Source organism: Zosterops lateralis (genome assembly GCF_965231275.1).
Source record: "Zosterops lateralis genome assembly, chromosome: 1".
Taxonomy (NCBI): domain Eukaryota; kingdom Metazoa; phylum Chordata; class Aves; order Passeriformes; family Zosteropidae; genus Zosterops; species Zosterops lateralis.
Genome location: NC_139762.1, coordinates 19845050 through 19868472, shown reverse-complemented (window position 1 = coordinate 19868472; position 23423 = coordinate 19845050). Strand labels below are relative to the sequence as shown.

At 40.3% G+C, this 23423-nt stretch overlaps 1 protein-coding gene across 2 annotated transcripts in view; it reads right to left on the bottom strand.

The window, feature by feature from the left end:
- NEBL (nebulette) overlaps positions 1–5615 on the bottom strand; it is a 251730-nt gene extending 246115 nt beyond the window's left edge. For both annotated transcript variants that reach the window (XM_083861078.1, XM_083861079.1), the window contains exons 1-2: positions 5494–5615; positions 4336–4430 (exon numbers count right to left, since the gene is read on the bottom strand). In XM_083861078.1, coding sequence (XP_083717204.1) covers positions 4336–4430; positions 5494–5562 — 164 coding nt within the window. In that variant the 5' untranslated portion in view covers positions 5563–5615. The remainder of the gene's footprint in view (positions 1–4335; positions 4431–5493) is intronic.
- Positions 5616–23423: the final 17808 nt, after the last annotated feature.

Here is a 23423-nt window from a genome sequence, read left to right as displayed (position 1 = left end):
ATTCCATGATTATGGTGGCTGTCATATATAAAAACTTGAATTAAACTACCCTGTGTGGAGGCAATTAGCAAAATTTTAGATACTAAGTATTTCCGAAGAATTTATTGCAATAGTGAGGTTGTTTTGGCAAGAGGGATATCAGCTACTTGAAGCTTCACTTGAAGCTACTAAATTTGCAGGAACTAAAAAGTATGTCTCTGTCAGATGTGTTCACACATGCAGGCAAGTCTGTCTGCATCAGCAGGTAAAGCTAATGAAGAGTGCATATTCCAAAAATATGCATTTTAGCTTCTACATTTTGCATAAAAAGTAGTCTTGTGTTTTGGTCTAGTGAATCTGTTAAAAAAAGAATTTATATGAACATCCATAAGAATAAGTTACCATATAATCATCCTACATGATTCAATCATCTCAAGCTTGAGAACACAAATGGGTAGTAGCCAAAATGCCATTCCTTTCCTTGCATCATAGTTATTTGCAGCTGGAAAGGGTCAGCTCTGAATTCGCAAAAGACAATAATATCAACTTTTATTCTTGACATTTCCATATATATTAAATAAGTATTTAATAACATCTATCTGCAGATATTAAGATGGAATAGGGATTCAGATCTGCATTAAGCCCCTGTGATTTGATGAATCAGATTACTGAAGAATTTTTGTCTTAACCTCACTTTTACTACTTTTATGTGCATTCAGAGAAACAAAGAATGACTCATTCACCTGCTTCAGGCAATGCATAGCACCTGGCTGAACTGCAAAATTGTCTGAGCCCTTCGTTTCATCAACACGATTTCACAGATCAGGCAGTAATCCAGAAACATGGCATATTTAAATCAGACTGCAAATAAAAGGCAAGACTAAATTCAAACCCAGGCAAACCCAGCAGTGTCCATGTGCTGTGCATCTACAAGCCTTGAGATGTTGTGTATGAGGCCTTTCAGATGAAATGAGAATGCAAGTAAATGTAACTTACAATACTCTAAGCTATTACAGCACTGTACTGCTCAGATCCCAGCTCAGATAAAAGCACAATACTATAAGCACTATACAAACAAGCAGAATTAACTATTCTGATTCAAACAATTCACAAATTATGTAAATAACAAAAAAAAGAGAAGGAGGCGAGAATCAAGTTGTTCAAGATTTTCACTACAAGTAAGGGAATGGAAAGGTTTAAAGGAGACAGATTGTGAAAACTTCCGGATCCAAAGACGACTCTTTTCAAAGCCACAGTATACACATACACATAGAGACAAAGTTTTCCCTTTAACCTTGTTGTAAAATCTTACATAGATCTACAACTTACAGAAGCTATGTCAATAGCCCTGACATTACTTTTGCTATCAGTGTCTGTTTATCACAAGGAAGGTATGCAATCATTTAGACGGAAACATGGCAAGATGTCCAGCAAAAAACTTGCCTTTAAGAAAAGCAGGATGGATCCTGCATTTACAAATAGTTCTGCCCTTTTCTAATGGTCACTGAATTAAAGTACTTCGCAATATATTCCTTAATTCACAATATATTCCCAAACCCTTCTTGGTCTGCTAGCTCCTGTTAATACATCTGACCTGACTCTTTTCCACCAAAAATATAGTTTGAACAATGAGCATCTCTTTGTTATATTAACAGAAAAACAATTATGTTTTAAAATTAAATAATTTCTGATCTTTACCAGTAAAGTAACAAAATTCATTCATTTTAGCCCCTGAAAAGACAAAAGAATGGACGATTTTAAGACCAAAGTTCAAAATATATTCCATAAACTTATCTGAATTATCAAAGCACATAGGCATATTATTAAAGATACATGCTTTCCAACTTGTTCTTACAAAAAACTAAATATGGCTTCCAAAACCTGTTGAACAATTTCATGATATTCCTCTACCATTCAAATTAGTGCATGCTTCTTCACTTTTATCTACAAATTGCACTCTTATCAATGGATGGCCTCAATAAACAGTTTAGTAGTAATTACTCTTTGTCAAGTGTTTGTAGGTGTTTGTATGAGTAAATTGACATTCTTTCCTTCGCAGATTTTATGACTGAGCAGCATTTAACATAAAAATGGATTTCCATCTCACTAATGAAAACAGAATAAGAGACATGATAATTTGAAATACTGTAATGGTGTCTGCCTTGCAAATTAGTAACCTTTGAGATGCAAGGATTATGTCAAAATTTAAGCCAACTGTATTTTCAAAACAGTCTTGCAAAACAACTTAGCTGTCCTTTGAAGAATATTAAAGTTTGTTAAAACCAGAAAATACACCTTATTCTACCCTTCACAGTTCCACAGAACAGTTGAAATTTTTTACAGAACAGTTGAAATTATTTACATTATACAATTAAGGTTTCTCATTTAAAAAGGAGGGGCATAAACCCACCAAACTTTAGTTTGCAAAAAAGCTAAGAACCAAATGCACTTTGTTGATATTAAACATTACATCTTGTCTCTTTTTTAATGGAAAAAAATCCCCAATTATTTTCATAGTTTTACATTCCTACTTCCCATTTCATACATCAGGTTTGAGAGACATTTCAAAGGTAGAGATTATTTTTTCAAGGCTCACTCTCACAAAGCTCATTAAAGCAACTGCCAGGAAGAACAACACCTGAATGGTACATAACAGATCCATCCGTCATCCTTACTCCCCCTCATCCATCAACAGAAGGACACACCACAAGCCATAACTGCATATAAGAAAAACTCTCCCGCAACAGAAGTTAAATATGCACAGATTGGAAACCCTCATGTATCAGCATGGAGATTTTATTAGCGAGCAATCTTACTGAGTACAAGTAAGTATCTGATTAGATGAGAAAGATAAAGCAACCAAAGTGCCATCACTGACATTTAACCACAAAAATATAGGTAAAAGGCACCTATCAGAGTTATAATTACTGTAAAGGATGTAAGCCTGTAGTTCAACTCAAATAGTACCACATGCAGGCTCCCATCCAGGGCCAGTACTCGAGGTTAGTCTCAGCTTGCAGCATACCACCTGTTGGAGCATGGCTCCCTTCCCACATGGCTCTCTCCAGCCCATGACACCAGCAGCAGATCACACTTTGTTAGGAGAGGTCTAATGTCACCCTCATACACTGTGTGGAGCACTCCAAGGAAAGCTAGGAAGTTACAGATGTAACTCCATATGCTCCTAAAGCAATCCAAGTACAACTGTGCACACTGAAACAGGTGTTTCGAGTTTTGGCAGCACAGCAGATTTATAACATAACTTGTATTTTAGACACTGACTGGATTCAATTTTAACCTGAAACAAATGACCATATGCTGTTGAACTTTTCTGTTATCGCCAGCCATAGACAGTCTATCTCAAACAAATATTTGTCTAACATCAAACAAATATTTTAGGATAAGTAGAGGAGAATATTTCTAAAGAAAAATAAAACATGTCCATAGCTTCAAAACTCTGTCTCTTAAAACATGTTTTAAGTACATAAAGGGGAAAATAACAACAATATACAAATAACATATAAGATCACATTTGATTCCAAAATCTTAAGCACTGTCCTTCTAAAAAAGTGTATTATAATGACTTCTAAAGATTAAAACACACTGAAAGGCAATTAGAAAAGTTTAGAAGCATGCTACAAAGAACAATAAGCAACTTTTTTCTCTGTGTACCAAATGCTCTTCTGCAGTATTTACAAGCCAAATATCAAACCACTCTTCAAAATCGATGCAAGAACAAAATCTAGAAGTTGAATGCATCATGAGTATACTAGAGTATAATCAAACCAATATTAATTCATTTTCTTAATCAAAATCTAGGAGAATAGCAAAATAGCATGAAGCAGTTGAAGCAAGGATTTTATAAATATCTAGCTTAGAAATCTGAGATACGTGGAAAAGCTAACACGTTTAAAAACAGGCTGTCATGATTTCTAACAGGGTACTGTCTCTGGTAAACTACACAACCGAGAAGCACTTTGTTTTCTTATTACAAAATGCTGATCAGGGCCATAACCCTGAATAGAGAGCTGCATAATGGACAACTGTAATCCAGCATTGCCTATAACAAATGTAGCAGGAGTCAGTACTGGATCCAACACATTCTGGGAGGAAAAGATCTATATCCTCAGACTGATATGAAAACACTGCCTAAACACATCATAATCAAATATTTTCATCTTCCATCACACTAATGCAAGTAGAATTCCCCATCTGAAAAGATACTGAACTGCTCTAGACTGCCCTGCTCTCTCTAGATTAAGTTTTTACAGCACGACAATACCTATTTGACAATATCCACAGCCAGGTTTTCTTTTCATGTGCATTTCTGCAAGACTTGACATTTACAATACTTACGCATTGCAATAAGGTTTCTTTTCGTATCCTTTGTAGTTATTCATGTTCAGAGCCATTTTGCAAACTTCACAGTGGAAACATCCTTTATGCCAGTACTGTAAATAAATGTAAAGTAGAATCACTTATGGTACTGATGTTTTGGAAGCAGTGTTAGGGTATGGTAAACATAAAAACACAATTACCAGTCAATATTTTGGCCATGCTTTATAGGTCTCTTAACTAAACCAAAATAATTACTTTCACATGAAACCAAAGATGCTTCTGAAACACTCTCAGGAATGGAAATTGTCTGCTAAGGTGAATGTCAAGACCCCTGGATGCTGACCTTGCCAGGATAATTTTAAAGATAACTGAAAGAGTTTGACGTTTTCCTCGTTAAAGAAAAAAAAAAAAAAAAAAAAAAAAAAAAAAAAAAAGCCTGCTAAGAATGCAATACTACGCGAATGCAATCACTAACTAATGTGACGGCTGGCTTTTTTGGCTTTTTGGTACGCCGCACAGACACTAAATTTAGCACAAAATACGGCATTTTCCTCCGGTGGCTTCTACCGCCTCGCCTTGCCTTTCCGGGAACGGTAATTTGGCGCATCTCTCAGAGCCTCACTGTTGTTATTTACGGAGCGACCGCGCTGGGCTCCAGCCGGTTCCACCGGGGACACCCCCGCGGGACGGGGCTGCCGCCGCCCCGCTGCCCGGCCCCCGTCCCCGCAGAGCCGGCCGCGGTGCCAGGGGAAGCCGAAGCCGCCCCGGCCCGGGGAGGCACCGACCGACAACTACAGCCGGGAAAGGGCCGCCTATAACTTCGTCCCTCGGGGAGCCGGGGTGGCCGCGGGGACCCGCCGCCGGCGCCGGGCACCGTCATTCCCGGGTGGCACCGTCATTCCCGGGTGGCACCGCAGGGCGCCCGGCCGCTGCGGGCCCCGCTCGCCCCGCGCCAGCGCGGTGACACGGCCCCTGCCCCCGCGGGCGGCGACAGCGCGGATGCGGGCGCAGCGGCGGCCCTTAAAACGCTGCGTTTGCCACCTGCCGTCTCGCCCCGATGCCCCTGCCGGCTCGGCCCTGCCCTGCCCTGCCCTGCCCGCCCCGCCGGAGCCGCGGGGAGCGGGACGGGCACGCCCGGGAGGCGCCGTCCCCGCCCGCCCGCCCGCGCCCCAGCACCTTGTCCAGGCAGTTGACTTTCTCGGTGGGATAGACCACTTTGCCACAGCGGGCGCACTGGGGGTTCATCTTGCGGCTCCTCTGGGGCGGCGGCTCCGGCGGGCGGCGGCGGCCGAGGTTGCGGTGCGGGGGCTGCGCTGGACGGGGCTGCGGGAGGCCGATCGATCATCCCCTGCCCTGGCGGGGACGCCGGGGGTCCTCAGCGGCTGCGGGCGGGCGAGGAGGTCATCGGCGGCGGCTGTGGAGGAAGCGGCGCTCCAGCTGACTGCGGCTCGGCAGCATGTGCGAGTGGGCGGGCGGGGAGCCGGTGCTGCCGCCCCCGCCGCTCGCCGCCCGCCCCCGCCGCCTCCCCCGTGTGCCTGCGCGCTCGGCTCGCCGCGCCGCGGGCCGGGTGACTCACGCCGAGCCCCGCGCTGCAGCCGCACGCCGAGCCCAGCCAAGCCAAGCCAAGCCAAGCCCACCGGCGCGGCCCGCAGCGAGGGGAGGGCAGAAGGGGAGGGCGAGCCCCGCGCCGCAGCCGCCCCGAGGGAGGCGAGATGGCTGCGGGGGGTGCCCGCTGCGCCTCCGGGCGCACCTGCCCGGGACCGGCGGGGCGGGGCTGGCCCGGCCCTGGCGAGAGGGAGGGAGATGGAGACGGAGATAGAGATGGAGATGGAGAGCGAGGGGTACCGACGGGCGCTGCCGGGGCCGCGGGGAGCTCGGGAGCTCCCCGAAGCGAGGCCCGAGGCCTGGCCGTGCGCCCGTGGGCACCTGCCGGGCACGGCCGCGGCCTCCCGGCCCTGGCACACGCAGCCCCCGCAGCCACCAGCGGGTGTGAAATGTCTGTGCGTCCCCCCAGCCCTGTGTCCCGAGGAGTTTTCGGGCGCGGCGTTGCAGCTTTTCCGGGGCTGAGTCTCGCCGGGTCTCACCAGCGGTCCCGCGGGGCAACCGAATTGCAGCCGGAATGGCAAATGACGCTCCTCGGAGCAGGCTTTGGGCAGTCAGTTCTGACTTGCTCTGCAGCGCTGTGGAGCGGTACAGCAAGAACTCATGCGATTTCTCAAACGTTGAGGACTTCTTTAACTACCTGGAATATAAGCCACGCTAAGGAAAGCACTTAAGCCAAAGCAGCGCAGCCTTTTCTGAGGGTTTATTCAGTAGCACAACACTCTATGTGGCTCACACCAAGGACAAATTCTGCACATACTTGGGTGTTATTAAGTAATCAGAATGCAGTCAGCTAAACTGGAATAGTTGGCTATAATTCTGCCTTAGCAACCCAACTTTTATTCACTGGCTGTTTAAAGGCACAGGGAGAAACAGTAATTTCGTTGAAATTAATAATATATGTGATTAAATGAGAAACACCTAATCAGGCTTTAAATATTACATGATGGAAGTTCTAAGCTGCCTCTGCCTCATCTAGACTGAAACATCTGGCACCCAATGAAACTTAATGTTGAGATCCTGGCTGTGCTGCAAGCGACAGGAAAGCAGATTTGCAGATAGTCTTGTAAATGTTTGTTGTCTCCTGTGGCTGCCTCGTGCAGTAGCAAATAGACATAGTGCTGACCAGCCCCATTTCTGCTCCTGTGATCTACATACTGGTCCTGTTTGAAGGCAGTGCTAGCAATGTGCAGGTCTCAAAAATCCTGAGATTTTTTTTTATTATTATTGTTGTTGTTAACCAAATTACCTTTGATATGAAATTTAAGATTTGTCCTCTCAATGTTCCTCATTGACAATAGCATGACAATTTTTCCGAAATACCTCAAGGCCAAATTGGCCTCAGTCTAAGATTTCCCAGACAGAAATAGGTGCACAGGCACCCTGCAGTGCCAATGCAGTGATTCTCATCCTCTGCTACCTCTGTGCTGTACAGATTACCTTACACTGTCTCTTGGGCAGTCTGACTGGCTGTGAACAATGGCTTTTATTCAAGGAACTCTGAATGCTAGGCGTCTGAGTATGCTGATAAAGGAAACTTGAATACATGGTAACTCAGTGTTTTCTGTGGGAACCGTTGTTTGGGGATCTGTCTAAAATCCCATCTGAGTTGAATTAGGCCCAACACATAGGTAAGCAATCTCCATTCTGCAAAGGCTACACAGTATGGAGGAACAGCGAGTCTGCACTGGGGACTGTGATGGAGACTGATTTAAATTAATCTCAAATAGAAGGCAGTGAATGTTGCTTATACAGAAAAAGCATCTTTCTTAGATGACTTAATTCTTTCCTAGCTTAGATTCTACTGATGGCTTGTATGTGAAAAGACTCTGTAGCCCATTGGAAATAACTAGAGGCATGCAGCTTACCCCATCAACAAGTATGAAGTTTTTGAGATAGAGGCTTCATTCCTGGAATTTCCAGATTATTAAAATCCCAACTAGAGCCTTCTCATGCAGACAAAAATCATTTGGATATTACTCTCAATATTACAATGAAATTCTTCATCTTACTCTTGAAGGAAAAAACTTCTATTAACCAAAATATCAACACTAAAAATGGAATAGTAACATCAATAGGGATACTTACAGTTGGTTCTGAATTTAGTATTTCATCAGTATGAAACCATTCTAATATTTTTCTCATTGTTTCAGGATCCTTTTATTAACTTTTATTAATTTTCTTCAGAAAGGGGAGAAAATAGTGTCTGAATCACAGTCTTCATTTCCACAGTACAGATCTCTTTCCTCATCATCACAACTTTTTTCTGCTGTTACTGTAGTGAAAAATTGGTTCTTTTGCTCTATACAAACCAGTAGGAGAGAAAAGTCTGCTTCACACGTAATAGTGAGAAAGAAGTGAAATGTTACTCATCAGTAGACTTTCCTTTTTCTAGGTAGGTAATGGTGCAGTGATAAAGTCCAGCAAAGCAAAATACAAAAACCTAGCTATGTCACTGACTAAGGGTGTGAACCAAAAACTGTGAAGCACAGAGGGGCAAAGACCTTGCACTCTGCTGCTACCAGCACGGAGCCTGTGGTAGGTGGTGGACCTCTAGACAGGTTCCAGCACTGGCAACAAGCTGAAAGCTGTTGCCAAGTTGTATGTGGCATCTCAAGATTTCAGGCTATTATACCTCTCTCATCTGGTGCATTTCAGGGCTGTTATCTAGCCTAGATAATTGAAAAGCGTGTTTAGCTGAGCAGTACAAATTGCCGACACTTGCAAGTGGATGCTTTTTCAGCATACCCACAGTGGCCAGGTGCGAAAGACCTTCTGGGGCAGCTGTGTTACAGCATTAGAAATATTATTATGACTACATAAAATGGTGATCACAAAAGTTCCTATTTCTATGGCAATACCCTCATCAATTGCATTTTGTATTTCTTTGTTTGAGAGGAAGGTTTTCAGTGATCCATTTAGTTTGTTTGGTTGATAAACATACCAATGTGTGCTGCAGAAAAACACCTAAATCATTATAGTGAGAGGTATTTCCACATGTTGATACTGAATTCTACCTGAGACAGAATAGTTTCAAGAACCTGTTAAACTAGAAATTATCCTGTGTTACTGGAGGTGACTTGACAACATCTCGAAAGAGACAACCCATAGAGGTTTGTAGATATCTCAGGTTTATATCTAGTTCTTCTAAAAGGTTTCTTGGAACTTCTTCAGCCTTCTTTCCCACAAAATAGATTCCTTATAATCCATCTCCCACAGCTGGAGTTTAGATTTGTTGAAGCCATCAAGTGAACTTAAAGCATGAAAATAAAACTTTATGTCTTGCAAGTCACCATTTATGTATGACATTTCATAAGCCATATATAAAAGCTCAGAGAAAATGTTTACTACCTTTGGTAACTACATGAAGACCTGGTCTTTTCACCCAAATTTCTACAAATTGAATCTGCTCATGGAGTTATGGTTGTATAAAACCCTATTGGACAAAATAGGAGTTCATGTAAACATAGTGATGAATTGATATCTTCTTTCCATAGCAAAGAGTGTGGCTTTTTTTTTTCACTCAGAAACATATTTTTGAATTTACATTTTGTGGGAAAAAATGCTGTAGGTAGTATGCCCCATTTAACATCTGTTGCACCTCTTACAGGGTTGTTATTCAGTCATTTTTCTGGAATAAATATGCCAATATGTACTTAGACCCTGATGGACTGTTTTAAAAATAGTTTGGTGTATTTCACTGATTTTTCACACTTGGTCTGTTGTTTAAACAGGTATAAAAAGGTGGGATAACTGGCAAATAAAGATAGTGTTTTAAAAATAGTATCTGGTTGTTGTAACAAGTTCATAACATTTGGGTACTAGTTCTAGCAGATAATAGGCATTGTTCATGTTTGAGTGGAAGGATGATCTCATGGTTAAGGCACTGCATGGAGAATTGCAAATGAAATCTAAGCAGTATTACAGTACAGATAAATAATACTGAGAGAAGTTTTGTGAAATCCTGTGGCTGTCCTAAATTATGTAGGAAGGGAAAACATTAAACCAAAATGTTGGTTGGTACAGGAATTGGCAGTCAAATTTTTGTCCCTTAGTGTTGGAGCTTAGGTTTAGCCACTTAGAAGAAGAAACTGCATGGTTACATTTCAAATAGAAACAATGTAACTTTAATGTGACCTTGTTTAGAGCTACCCAGGGCGCTCTTACAGAAACTGCTGTTACATTTTCTGCTGTGAAACAGTAATTTATACTTTAGTATGCAAGGGTTGGTGGAAGCATGCTTTCAACTTCAGCTATAGAAAAGCTTCCTACCAAAACCAAAACAAACCCAACAATGGTTAGACTTTATTATTTTCTGCAATATGATCCAAAATCCACTCTGCAGTGGAATCTCAATATGCATTTTCAGAATTACTCAATCCTTAGCTGCTCGGATTAATCTAATAGGGCAATGAAATACTAGAACAAAAATGGCTATTCAATCAGCAGTTGTTTTATGTTCTCAGGATCTCCTTTCTTCACTTAAAAATCACGCAAACTGAATACTGCATCCCACAGTAGCTGTATGCTTAACAAAAATATAAAAATGTGATAATTATAGGATCATAGAATATGTTGAGTTGGAAGAGACCCATCAGGATCATCAAATTCAATTCCAAGGATCCCACCATGTGCCTGAGAGCATTGGCTGAACATTTCAACTCAGATAGGTTTCGTGTTGTGGCCATTTCCCTGGGAAGCCTGTTTCAGTGCTCAACCACCCTCTGGAAGGACTGTAGAATTGCCCAGAAGAAGTGGGTCTTATTCTCTTAGTATTTATGTTACAGTGGAAATTTCTATTATTTATCCATGAGGGTAATATTTTGCCTGATTAGTTGGATCTTTCAGGATCCCTGAATTATAATTTCACTTCATGTCATGAAAAAAAAGCTTAGTAAAAATGGGCCAGTTACTTGAATTATGCTGAGCAGAACATTGTTACCTAGCTCGTTTGGTTTTGTTTGACCTTAAAATAGCTAATTTATGGGTGAAAAGTAAATTGAAGACTTCATTGAGGTGCAAGTCTTGTTACCTTTGGTCATATGTATGTGTTTTAAAAAAGCATCTGGCATTAGTGAAGCATACAGTCTCTATAACTCAGGTGCACAAAGCAGGTGGAGTTCTGTGGATAGCAATACACAAGGTGTTTTGAGAATTTGGCAGTGCATGCTTGAGTGTCAGCTGCTTTGGCAGGCATGCCCAGAGAGACACATGAACATGCAGAGAAAGCTGTAACCATACATCCAATACTTTGTAGATTGTGTCTTTAGTGACTTAGGAATGTAGAAACAGTCAGCCTGACTTAGGGCTCAGTAATGTATTTTAACATCAGCGGCTGGGGTGCTGCACACCTTTCACATTAACCTTGCATGTCCGAGAGTGCTCCTCACTGCCAGGACTGTGCTGGTCAGTGCCTCAGCTCAGCCATTCAGTCCATCATTCCACTTACACAGCAAAGGGAAGAATTAGCAGGACCCAAAACAGTGCTTGCATAGAAAGGTGAAATCTGGAAGCCTTCAAACCAAATTTCCACATTCAGTGACAGAGCTTAGAATAAATATACATTATTAGTACTTTTTGGGGGGGTTTATAATTCCTTCCTTTTTGTTACAGTCATTGTATTCTTCAACCCAATTACAGCTCAGAGGATATTCTAGACATATAAATGAATATTTTTTATTTATGTATATTGCATTGAATGTGTTAGGAATTTTTTTATCAGCTCTGTCATTACATCCCTTCCTAATCAGAAAAAACATAGCGCTACCATGTTTTGCAGAAATAAAAACAAATTAATAAAAAATAAGAATTAGGTGGGGTTTGAAGTCTACATATTTTGCTTGATAAATTAACTATTTGTCATCAGGTAATTTATACAGGAATGAAAAGCTATCATCAGAGCTATTGGAGAAGCTGAAGAAGATTGTCTTTTGTCAGCCCTATGTGCCGTGTCAAGAATAAAACTAGTTGTTTTATCTCAATTCAAAGACATTTTCAAAAACTTTACCACTACAGACAACAAATCCAAAAGAGGCAAAAGTCTCTGTGCTGAATTGTAGGCTAAGGAAGGACAGAATGTTAATTATTCATTCCATTTTAATAGCTATTACTAAAGCTACTTGTTTTGCTTATGAAGATTAAACAGAAAGAAAAGGTTATTAATTGTGGATATTGTTCATTGCTCTATGTTTAGCCTGAGAACAAATAGGAATTTATAGATAGAGTTAGAGCCCTGAACAGAATTTTAAAACCTAACAAGAGGGTTCTGGAAGCTTTGAGTAAAAGAAAACAATGCAGTTATTCATACTCTTGTCTATGCAACCACTTTCCCATTATTTCCAAAAATAGTAGTTGAGTAGCTTCCTGCCTAAATAAGCAGCTCACGTAGATAGAACTTGGGCTATAAAGCTTTTTAAAATAAGGTTTCCTTTTTTTGAAGCTGAACAACATAGTAAAATACAGGAAGGGTTGGGCTGTGATTGGGCTGGACTCTTTAAGTTAATGTTTTAAAAGGTTACGTGACCAGTTCAGAGTAACTAAACACACTGACTCTGTAGATGGTCTGGAAGTATTGAAGGGAATATGCCCCTCCATGGCCAGAAGAAACAGCCTCTTGTAATAAAGATATATAATCATTAACAAGCTTAACTCTGGGCTTCAGAAGAATCTGAGTTTCCAACCCTTCTAGAAAGATTTTTAAATTCTGCCTTCACAATGACGACCTGACAAATCTCACACATCAAGGGGGAGTCTCACACTTTTAGCTCCCAAACTCCCTCCCCTGCAGCTCGACCTGTTTCACACTCATTTGCAGCACTGTGCCACAGCTGCTCTCCCGTTCTGTAACCACAGCTGGATGGCCCAGGCTGCAGTCTGCCCAACAGTTCCAGCTACTGGGGGATATCAGGAAAAAATCAGCAAAGAGGAGCAGGATGCACAATGCAGCATGGCTATATTGCTGAAAAGAACAATGGATTCCAGGGGAATTCCTGGAAATACTATCAAAATCCCTTTCCAGAAAGTAAGAACAAAAATCTCCTCATAGCTCAATGTAAGCATTTTTCCAATTTATGTTACATTTTAAGTTTTCTGTTTTGAAAACAGAGACTATGGGTTCTAAGGCTATTAAATAATATATTACAAACTTTTAAAATTATAATTTATAAATAAACAAATGAAAAAAAAAAATACAGATCAGACACACTACAGGTTTAGGTCAGCAAGACAATGAGTGGTGATATTCCTCTCCCAGAAATAACTTGGTTTCTGCAGCACCATTCCTGGAGCTGGGCTTGCAGAATATGCTAATGGAGTAAGAGAAAGGATTGAGGAAAATTCACCTTCCTGAACATACCTGGGAGATAAACTGCTAAAAGCACAACAATAGTATGTTTAGCAAAGCCCATCTCATTTTGAGCTCATCTCAGACACTTTAAAGGTGTGACTGAGTTATTCCTTACACCTGAATTTAAAAAAAAAAATCTTCAAATGATGGAAAGATTGGGAACAAACAGCCAGTACAGAGACCCAGCCTTCACCCTCACCACTGTATGGCTCTCTGTGACCCAAAGGGCACCGTTTGTGGCTTGGTGCACTGCTGCTTTCATTGAAAAACCATGAATAATAACTTGGAAGCAAAGTGTCCTCTCTCCAACATCTTTTGGATTGTATTTTCATAGGCTTCTTTACTGGGCATAGAACATCTTCTTATTTTAATCATCTTCCTAAACACAGAACTATCATATGGAGTCATATAAGCCTTAAATAGAGAAATACACTATTTATTTCTGTGGTTTATTTTAAATTAAGTAAAACTGCAATCAAAAATTAATAATCCATGGAAGTTTTTCAAATATTTTGACTTTTTTAAACTGATATGGTTGTGCTATGAATAGAAATTGTTATTAAATTGTTATTAAATCTGTTTCCTTTTTTTTAGTCTGAACCTATTCTTTTTATTTCTTTCCTCTTTGCATGAGACAACATAGGAAACAGCAGACCTAATGTCACTGTCATGGAAAAGATGCATGTGCCTTTCTTTGAATCATATGTCTGCACTTGCTCATGAATAACAAGTTAGAAGACAAGAAACAAAACTAATTGTTCAGCCAAAAATTCATCTGAGTAGTCTAGACCTTAAGGAAGACTCTCAATAATGTTGCATTTTGGAGAAGAGTGTTTTTTTAGATATGATACAAAGGCACACACAAAACAGAGGAACTTTGAAAATGGACTACCTAATTTCTTTTCCTTCTTTAGAACCTTTCCTTCCAACCTTTAGAAGTGCAGCTAGCACATTAACTTTAGACTCAAAAAGTAAATGGAGAGCAACATTTGGTATAAATTAAATATTCTAACATGTAATTGAGTATTTTTAGTGTGAAGTTCTCATTTTTCCCTGGCAGCTTTCTATGAATTATCTTAAATGTTATCTTAGGAAATGCAATTATTATATGGAGCATTAAGCAGAGCACAAATATTGGTACACTGCAGAGACACCAGTTAATTTTCTTTTGACTACTGAACCGTAAATAAAGGAAAACAGCATAGTTAAATGGTTCTAAAGTTACATAGTGGCAAGCAGCAAGTGAGTTGCCATGTGAAGGATACAGTTTTGGAACATGATCCAGGGGGAATTATTGTGAAGTAACACGGCAGAGAATATTTCATTCATTTAATTCACCTTATAAAAGTCCTATGGTGGATTCTGCTGCATCCACCCCTTCCCTGCTATAGACTGCAGACCAAATAGTCAATCCAAACCAGATTGGCTTGGTTGCAGAGTACATTTCACATTGTCCTAAGAGTGACATACTTGGTCCATCTAGGGAAGGAGGAAAAAACTCAAGATCTTGTTTTTCAGAGCCTCTGCTGATGTGGCTGTCAGGCAGCCAGAGCACCCTGTTCCAGCAGCAGCAATTGTATGAGGCAGCATGTTACATCTCCTGCCTCAGAGCAGAGAACTCTCTTATGAGGTATTAGCACCACAGCCGTGAAGTTACCAGCTCAGTCTTTCTAAGAGAGCTTCCAAAATTAATCAGTGTGCCTACAGCAACTGACGTCCCTGGACTGCCCACTTTTGATTGTTCCAGAGAGACCTTAACAGGCTTAAGACATGACCCTGTGCAAGACTCATGAAATTCAACAAGGCTAGGTGTAAGATCCTGCAACTGAGGGTATTCCCGAGCAGACATACAGGCTGGGTAGAGACTGGATTGAGAGCAGCCCTGAGGAGAACTTGAGAGTGTTGGTGGACAAGAAGCTATCAAGATTCTTGATCCAGCAGTGTGTGCTTGCAGCCCAGAAACACAACAGTATTCAGGGCTGCATCCAAAGAAGTATGAGCAGCAGGTTGAGGGAGGTGACTCTCTGCTCTGGGCTTGTGAGACCCCACCTGGAGAGCTGCATCCAGCTGTGAGGCCCCCAACATAAGAAGGACACAGATCCATCAGAGCAAGTCCAGAGGCGGCCATGGAGATGATCAGAGAGCTGGAGCACCTCTCCTATAATGACAGTCTGACAGAGATGGGGCTTTTCAGCCTGGGGAAGAAAAGGCTGCAGGGAATTGGTGACCATTTTCTAGTACCTAACAGGGAGCCTGCAAAGCAGCTGGAGAGGGACTTTTTACAGTGTCATGTAATGATAGGACAAGGGGAATGGCTTTAGACTGAAACAGGGCAAGTTTAAATGAGATGTTAGGAATTAATTCTTTACTGTGGGGATGGTGAGACACTGGAACAAGTTGCCAAGAGAAGCTGTGAATGCCCCATCCCTAAAAAGTGTTCAAGGCCAGGTTGGATGGGGCTCAGAGCAGCCTGGTGTAGTGGAAGGTGTCCCTGCCTATGGCAGGGGGGTTGGAACTTGATGATCTTTATGGGCCATTACAATCCAAAGCATTCTAGGATTCTATGATTCGGTTATTTCTGGGGGCCATTTCAAATACTATTGTACTGAATTACTTTAGCAAAACTTTAGAACTGTTTATCCATAAGATCCTGATAAATAGATGTTAACCACTCCAAATCAGCTTTCAAAGGGGTTCTTAGCAAAAAAAAAAAAAAAAAAAAAAAAAAAAAAAAAAAAAAATATATATATATATATATATATATATATATATATATATATTTTCATGATTGCAGAAAACCTAATAGTGCAACACCCTGGAAATTGTACTATGGGAACACTTTCAAACAAAACATACATAATAGTAAGCTTCCCCAATTTGATGTTACCAAATTACTTGAAGAGAAAAATGACAACACAACAGCTACACTTCCCCACCAATTCAGAAAAGTTGTCTCCATACTTAGGACCACAACATCTGCTGCGTCTGGCTCTCCATAAGTTAAGCAAAAGCCTCATTTTGTAGACTTTTCTGGATTGGCACTTGGCAGATTTCCTTTGCTCAGCATGTATTCCAACTGAGATAAATATTGAGGCCACTATATAAATATCATGATGGATAACTGCTGCTGCTACAGTACATCTACTATAAATGCGGTTAAATCAGGCAGGATTGCACTGCAGATCAGAAGTTATATCCCATCAGAAAAAAATTGCACCTGTGTGTCTACACTGGTCAGGCTGCAGGACCAACCCTAACATCACAATCATCTTGACACCAAATCAGTCACTTAGTCCATAAGGTGTTTTAACCTCATGTCTTTGTGCTCCCTCTTGTAACTTCTGAGTGCCTCTGCAGTGGGAGGGTGACTGGTATGATGGATCCAGCATATTACTTATTATTCTGCAGTCCTACTCAGTAAGAAATCACAACCCTATTTTTAGAAGAAAATATAAAAACACAATTCAACTGCAAGCATAATGAAAAAAAAAATCAGGGAATCCATATTTGGAAATTTGTTATAATTAATTGGTTTTCAGTTCAGATATGTTTCTCTGACTAGGCATAATTTTTCTAACACAGCACTCTGCAAAGTTCTTTATGGTCCTGGAAAGGAAAATAATACGTAAAATCATTAAAGGAAGAACGCAGGTGCGTGTGAGTTGCAGTTGTAACTATTAATCCACTCAACTAATGATAGATCAGAAAACCCACAAGCTGTCAGATTTTAAAATTACACCAAAATTTGTCAAGTATATCCTTATAATTATGTGTAATAACTGTCATGTGAAATTTGTTCTATTCTTTTTGCTATTCCTACAAACTAACCTGCAAACTATTCCAAATGTAAGTCAAAACTTTCTGCTAGCCTACCAAACAGCCTGAAATGCAAACTATGTATTTACTTTGGGCAACTTAATCCCAAAAATGGTAATAACAATCAAAGGTAACTTACAGAGCTAAAATATACATCTATAATGTTAATAGAGAAAAACAGAAAGTTACAGCATATAAATATGTATGAAACTAAAACATATTTGTTACAAAATAATGAAAACTAATTATAATGAAATCTCCACTGATATGCAGCCCTCATGAGTACAGCAGATTAAGAAATGTCTAAGCCTGGCAAGCTTTGGGCTGCATTGTGTGGAACTGGCTGTTCTTATAGCACTGAAAACAGATTTTTTTTCCTCTCCTGACAACCGTGATCTCCTGGATCAAGACAGAAAAGGTCATAAACTTTTTATGATTTCATTTATTAATTAAATCCAGGTTAGTTGCTAAGAAGAATGTGTATGAGTGGGGACAGTAAAACCTTGGCATAAACTGTCATGATGGAGTCACTGTCTTTGCCAGGCAATACAAATTTTTAGCCAGTCTTGAAGTCAGCACATGTCAGGTGACAGTCTAAGCAGGGTCCCTTCCAACCTATGTTGCTTTAAAACTGTGTCAAGAAAAATATAGATAGTACTGGTCCTGCCTTGAGACAAGATCTTAGGGCTGGTCAATCTTTTGAATTATGTTTCAGCCCAATGCTTTGACTACATGGCTCCTCATGTTGACTATCTAAGCTTTCCATGGGAGGGATTTTCTTTGGCATTTCATGTGCTGGAAGTGAGCCAGGGTGGGCCTGGCCATCCCAGAGGAGAGCAAAGAGCCCCGCCAGCAGGACAAGAGTCTGAGGAGGGCACAGGAAAGGAAAACTGAGCTGAAGCAGGATCCTGCTTTGCAAAACTTACCTTTAATGATGAGCAATTCTGATATTGGGAAAGGGGATTTCTCAAGAAAAAAATGGTCTGCATTGGAATGAAGAATGTGAATATCCCTTATTTAATGATATTGCTACAATATTGTCTTCTCTTTAAAAGACTTCACCTAATTACATAATATTACAGCAGTATTTGTCTCTACTATATAATATATATATATATATGACTGTACATATGACTATATATATACACGACTATATAGAAAGGGCAAGTGAAATTCACTTGTAAATACTAGAAGAGCCTAAAACTCAACTGGTCTGTAAACAAGACATGTAGAGGTTCAGCTAGATAGTTTCACAATTTTCCAAGTCACTGAAGCAGTGAAGATATCAGTTGTTTGAAGAGAGGAGTAGCAGGCTGCTGGCTTTTTGTTTTTATTCCTATATTATGTTGGGGTTTTTTAGCTGTAAAGAGGCAGTGGCAAAGTCACTTAGGTGATGTTAAAGGTATATTTACATTTGTGGAAGCTTTAGTCAGTGCAAAGAAACTTTTGAAATGCTTGTCTTCCTGGAAAAGATGAAAACATTTTATTCAGAGGTGAAAAATATATTAAATGTTGTTTTTTCTGTTATAACTACAATGATTTATGTTTACAGTACTCCAGCAGCTTCCAAGGTTCACTGAAGGTAATGAATGACTACTTGTAATTTAGGATTTCATATGACTTTGTTCCATGCACCATCCAGCTTTGAAAATTGCAGGTTTACTACTGCCCAGCATTGCCATTTTAGCAACAGATTGGAACTCTACTATTTAACATCTCAAGGATGGTTAATATTTTTGATTGCTTTTTAAAAGAAAGCATTTACCCAAAGGAAATGCTGCTAGAAGAGAACAATAATTGAGTATCCTCTCTATATAAGAAGAAATGGTAGTAATAGTATTACTCTGCATTGAAGGTCCATAATGGAGCTTGAATGAATTTATTTACTTCCTCCCAAAACAGTGAGTGCTTTCTGCACTCCGATGTCCTGAATAAACTGGGAAAGACACATAAATTTAAGTACACTAAATACGTGCTTATCAGAAAATGTGTGGCCATTAATTTCACTTACAGTTTGATTTTACTGTGATATATAAAGCTCTTCTCTTTAATAAATTAAAACATTGGTGAAAATCAAGTGAAAGCGAGGGAGGAAATTCTGCTTCTTTTCTTTTGTCTCCTGGATAAAGGAACTCACTTCATCAGTCCGCAGAGATTGGAGCTATTTATATAATATGGAAATGCTTTCATCTAAAATGCAGTAAACACTACAGACCAATGTAGACAAATTATGGAAAGAATAAAAAAAATTGCAGATGCTATCCTTAGAATAAACCAGGTTTGTTCTAAGAAAGTAGTTATATAAAATCTGGGAAAGGGTTTTTTCACAAAAAAAAATTATATTGGATGCAGAACCAAATTTTTACTGCAAGAATTTGAATTGGTCAGCCTATTATTTGCAACCTAGCTAATATATTTTTTGAAGGATGCAAAATGGCAATGGAACATGCTCCAAATAGAATGCTGGATTGACTGCTCAAAGACTGATTCAGAGTGTGATATATCAGCTTCCACTGTCATGGTCTCTCATACTTATTGTAAGACTTTGAAAAAAATAATGAACTTTAAATGTCTGCCTCATAGAACTTTTCTTTAAATAATTGTTAAAAACCATTATCTCCTGAATAAATCTGTAAGAAAATGGCTACCCTTTTCTTAGTATTTTTGACAGCAGGAAATCTATCTATCTATCTATAATCCAAAAAATATTGGTTTTTACAGAAGCTCAGTTATACTGGATGCTTCCACATAGACTGAATCAGCCATTTGCTTAGAGGAACTGTCACATACTGCACAGAAGCCTTGTTGTAGAATTATCAACTCTTGCAACTGTGAAGAGGACTGTCTTTCTTCACAGTCAGTTGAAGTTGACTACAAGGGGTTCTTAAGCTGCAAGAATCACATTTTTGAGTCTGCATGTCAAGGTGGTAGTAAATTTCAAAAATTCATGAAATTTCAGTGATCCTTAGGGGAAGCTTTAAGGATGATGAAAAAGGAGTAGGAAGCTGTAACAGGAAAAGGTCTGTTCTGGGTAGCTCTGCCTCAGCAAACAGGACAGAAGAACAGCCAAAGGATAGCCAAAGAATGGAAATGAAGATGAAATAAAGAGTGTAAGAAGGCTGACAAAATCCTGGTAGTGCTTAGATGGCTGAAGACACTTGGATGTTTTTGTTCATGTGTATCTGCAATCCTTCTGTGTTTTCTCTGTAAATTAGGTTAGAGGGAACAGCACATGCTTACATAACAGTGCCCATGCTGAATCTCCATGTAAAGTAATTTGTGCTGTTGTACATTTTCCAAAGAGTGAAATATAAGCACAGCTTCTAGAGGGAGGCTGGAAAGACCTTAGCCCCTGTCACTGACTCCTTTTCACCTACCCCACTGCAACACTGGTGGCTCCCATAGTGCTGAACAGTTCAGCTTCTCCCTAACACTTACATGGCCAAAGGGAAGCTACACTGCTGTGCTGCAGCCAGATGAATGTGCATGTTTGTGTTTTCTTTACTCTCTTGACTGTTATGATCTCTTTCATGTGAGCCAATACAGATGCAGTGCCTCAACACAGGGGCTGATATCACCCATTTCAGGTGCCTTTTTCCCCTGAACACAAGAGCACATCCTTTCACTAGAGTTGCATGTATGCTCAGCAAGGAGTGGGGTTGAGAGGCTTAGTGCTAGTTTCAGAGTACTGGACTGAAAGTAATGCAAATGCTACATTTTTGGTACCAGCTGCAGGCTTTCAGAATGTCACTGCTAATGCTTCTTCAAAAACCATATAATTACAGACACCCAGACAGTAGTACAATGCCTAAATCCTGCCCAGTCCTAACAAATCAGCAACATGTGCTCTCAAAAATTGGGTAAAGCTTTCTCATTAGTCAACATGTGGAGAGACAGGGATATTCATCAAGGCTTGATAAGATACCATACTGGACATAAAAACTACCACAGCAAGTTATAAACCATATTTTAAAGAAGGCTTAAAAAAAAACTTATCCCCGTACTGAAAGCTAAAAGTATACTTTACCATGGATCCTATAAATTGTGCAGAGCAATCAGAAGTACAAACAGCACAAGAAATTTTTTTTCTTGAGCTCAGTAGCTGACAAGGTTTGCCCTTTGCTGATCACAGACATTCAGGGTTCATGGCTGTACCCAGCTGCTTGGGGAGGCTGAGTCACCTGCTTCAAATGGAGATTCTGGAGAGATCCCAGTTCTGCCCCAGAGATGCTGCGCAGGGCCACAGAGAGTGCTCTGCATGGGCCTCTCAGTTTGGCTGAGGAATCCCAGAATCCAGATGACTTGAAGACAAACATGAACACCAATATGAAAACCATGGAAACACAGAAGCAGAGCCTCAGCAGGCACAGGGGAGCCACAGAGGAGTGACTGAGGTCACTTGGTCTGTTCAGCCTGGAGGAGAGACTGAGGGGAGACATCACTGCAGTTACAACTTCCTTGTGAGAGGAATAAGAGGGTCAGGTGCTGGTCTCTTCTCTCTGGTGACCAGTGACAGCACCTGAGGGAATGGCCTGAGGTTGTGTCAGGGGAGGTTTAGGTTGAATATTAGGAAAAGGCTCTTCACCCAGAGGGTGGTTGAGCACTGGAACAGCTCCCCAGGGAAGTGATCACAGCACCAAACATGATAGAATTCCAGAAGCATTTGGACAATGCTCTCAGGCGTAGGCTGTGACTCTTGGGGCTCTCCTGTGCAGGGCCAGGAGCTGGACTTCAATGATCCCTGTGGATTCCTTCCAACTCAGGATCTTCTACGATTCTAGGTATTTGGTCTGGAAGTTAGGGAATCTATCTCTCAGCAAGGGTAGAGTCGTGTATATTAACTCCAGAAGGATTGTGTTTGCTCTTTAGTTCCTCTTTTAAATAAGAATTTGGTCTAAGACAATTTATCTACCTTTGAGCAAAGATCTAAATGTCTGCTTCAGACAACCTGCACATTTTTTAAAGGGACAAAGAATCTTGAGAATAATTATTAAAATAAGGATTAGGAGAGTTATCGAAGAACAGTGGTTTAATTCTGAGCTGGTCTTCAGTCCAACATTCAGGAAATGCACACTCACAAAATGCAGCAAATCGCAAGGGGATAATGTTTACATTTGTGATTGTGACTGCAATATATATTCATGAAATTTAATGTTCTAGATTCAGTATTATGAATTTCCAATCAAGTAAAAAAATCAAAATACATTTGATTTCAAAGGTGTTTGGCAATCTAAAGCAACAGACAAGAGCCAGATAAAGGTATGAGAGAAATTTAAAAAACAATGAAAGGATGTTAGTAACTGTAATGCTTTACACACGCACAGAGTCAGACTGAAGTTCTTAGACATTAATGGAAAGATATGTTTTGAAAATAAAAGCTGACCTTAAGAATATCTATGTGAGCTTCATTCCAGCAAGGAAGAAAGAACAAAGGAACTTTGTTTGAAAAGCAAGTGGCCCACAAGGGCAGTAGATTGCTCAGAGGCTCATGTGCAGTCTGGTAGAAACAGCATAGGAGCAGGCTGTGAAGAACCTGGACAGCAAAGAAAAGTAACTTATGTAGCTCACTAACCAACCACAAAGTTTTGTCACTGATGCCTGTTTTCAGATATTTCAGGGTGGAGGAAGCACTGCTCTGTACTCCAGAAGTGAAAAGCTGACCCAGATCCCGCAAACTTGTAACTGGAGCACATTCTTTTAAGCATGAGTTTCTCCTTGCTGTAATGATTCACTGGCACATGTCTGAGAGACTTCATCTAGAAGTCTTTAATAAAATCTGGAAAATTTTACAGTAAAATCATTGAAGTTCTTTTGAAAATGTTTCTTTGTTGCTTCAGGTCTGAGCTGTTTAAAGATCCATTGGTCTATCACAGCCCATTACTTAATTCTAACAACTGGTTCCAAGTGAGTTTATTTTTTAAACTGGAGTTTCCAAGAATCTAAAATTTCAATTTGTTGTTGTTGTTGTTGTTGTTGTTGTTGTTGTTGTTGTTGTTTTTTGTTTTAAGGCAAATGCAGAAGATTTTGTAAGCCTTTTAGGCTTCAGATGAAATATCCAGTCGTCTGCAGGTCTGTCCCAGCAGGAGGCAGGGGGCATGGGCGATTCAGGGAATTCTAAATTCTGAATAGGGAATTCTCCCCAAGCCATAGAAAACCTTTGGAAGTATGGTAATCTGCAGAAATTGTTCAGTAGTCTTTCCACAGAATTGTTTCACAGTTTTGTGGAGAGAGTTTCCCTCTGCTCCCACAGTATGAGCTTCTTTCATCTGTTGAGGTCACACACCATTTAGCATACCAGTGAAATTTGTCAGTGGGTTTTAATATTTACAAATGAGTGTACTTA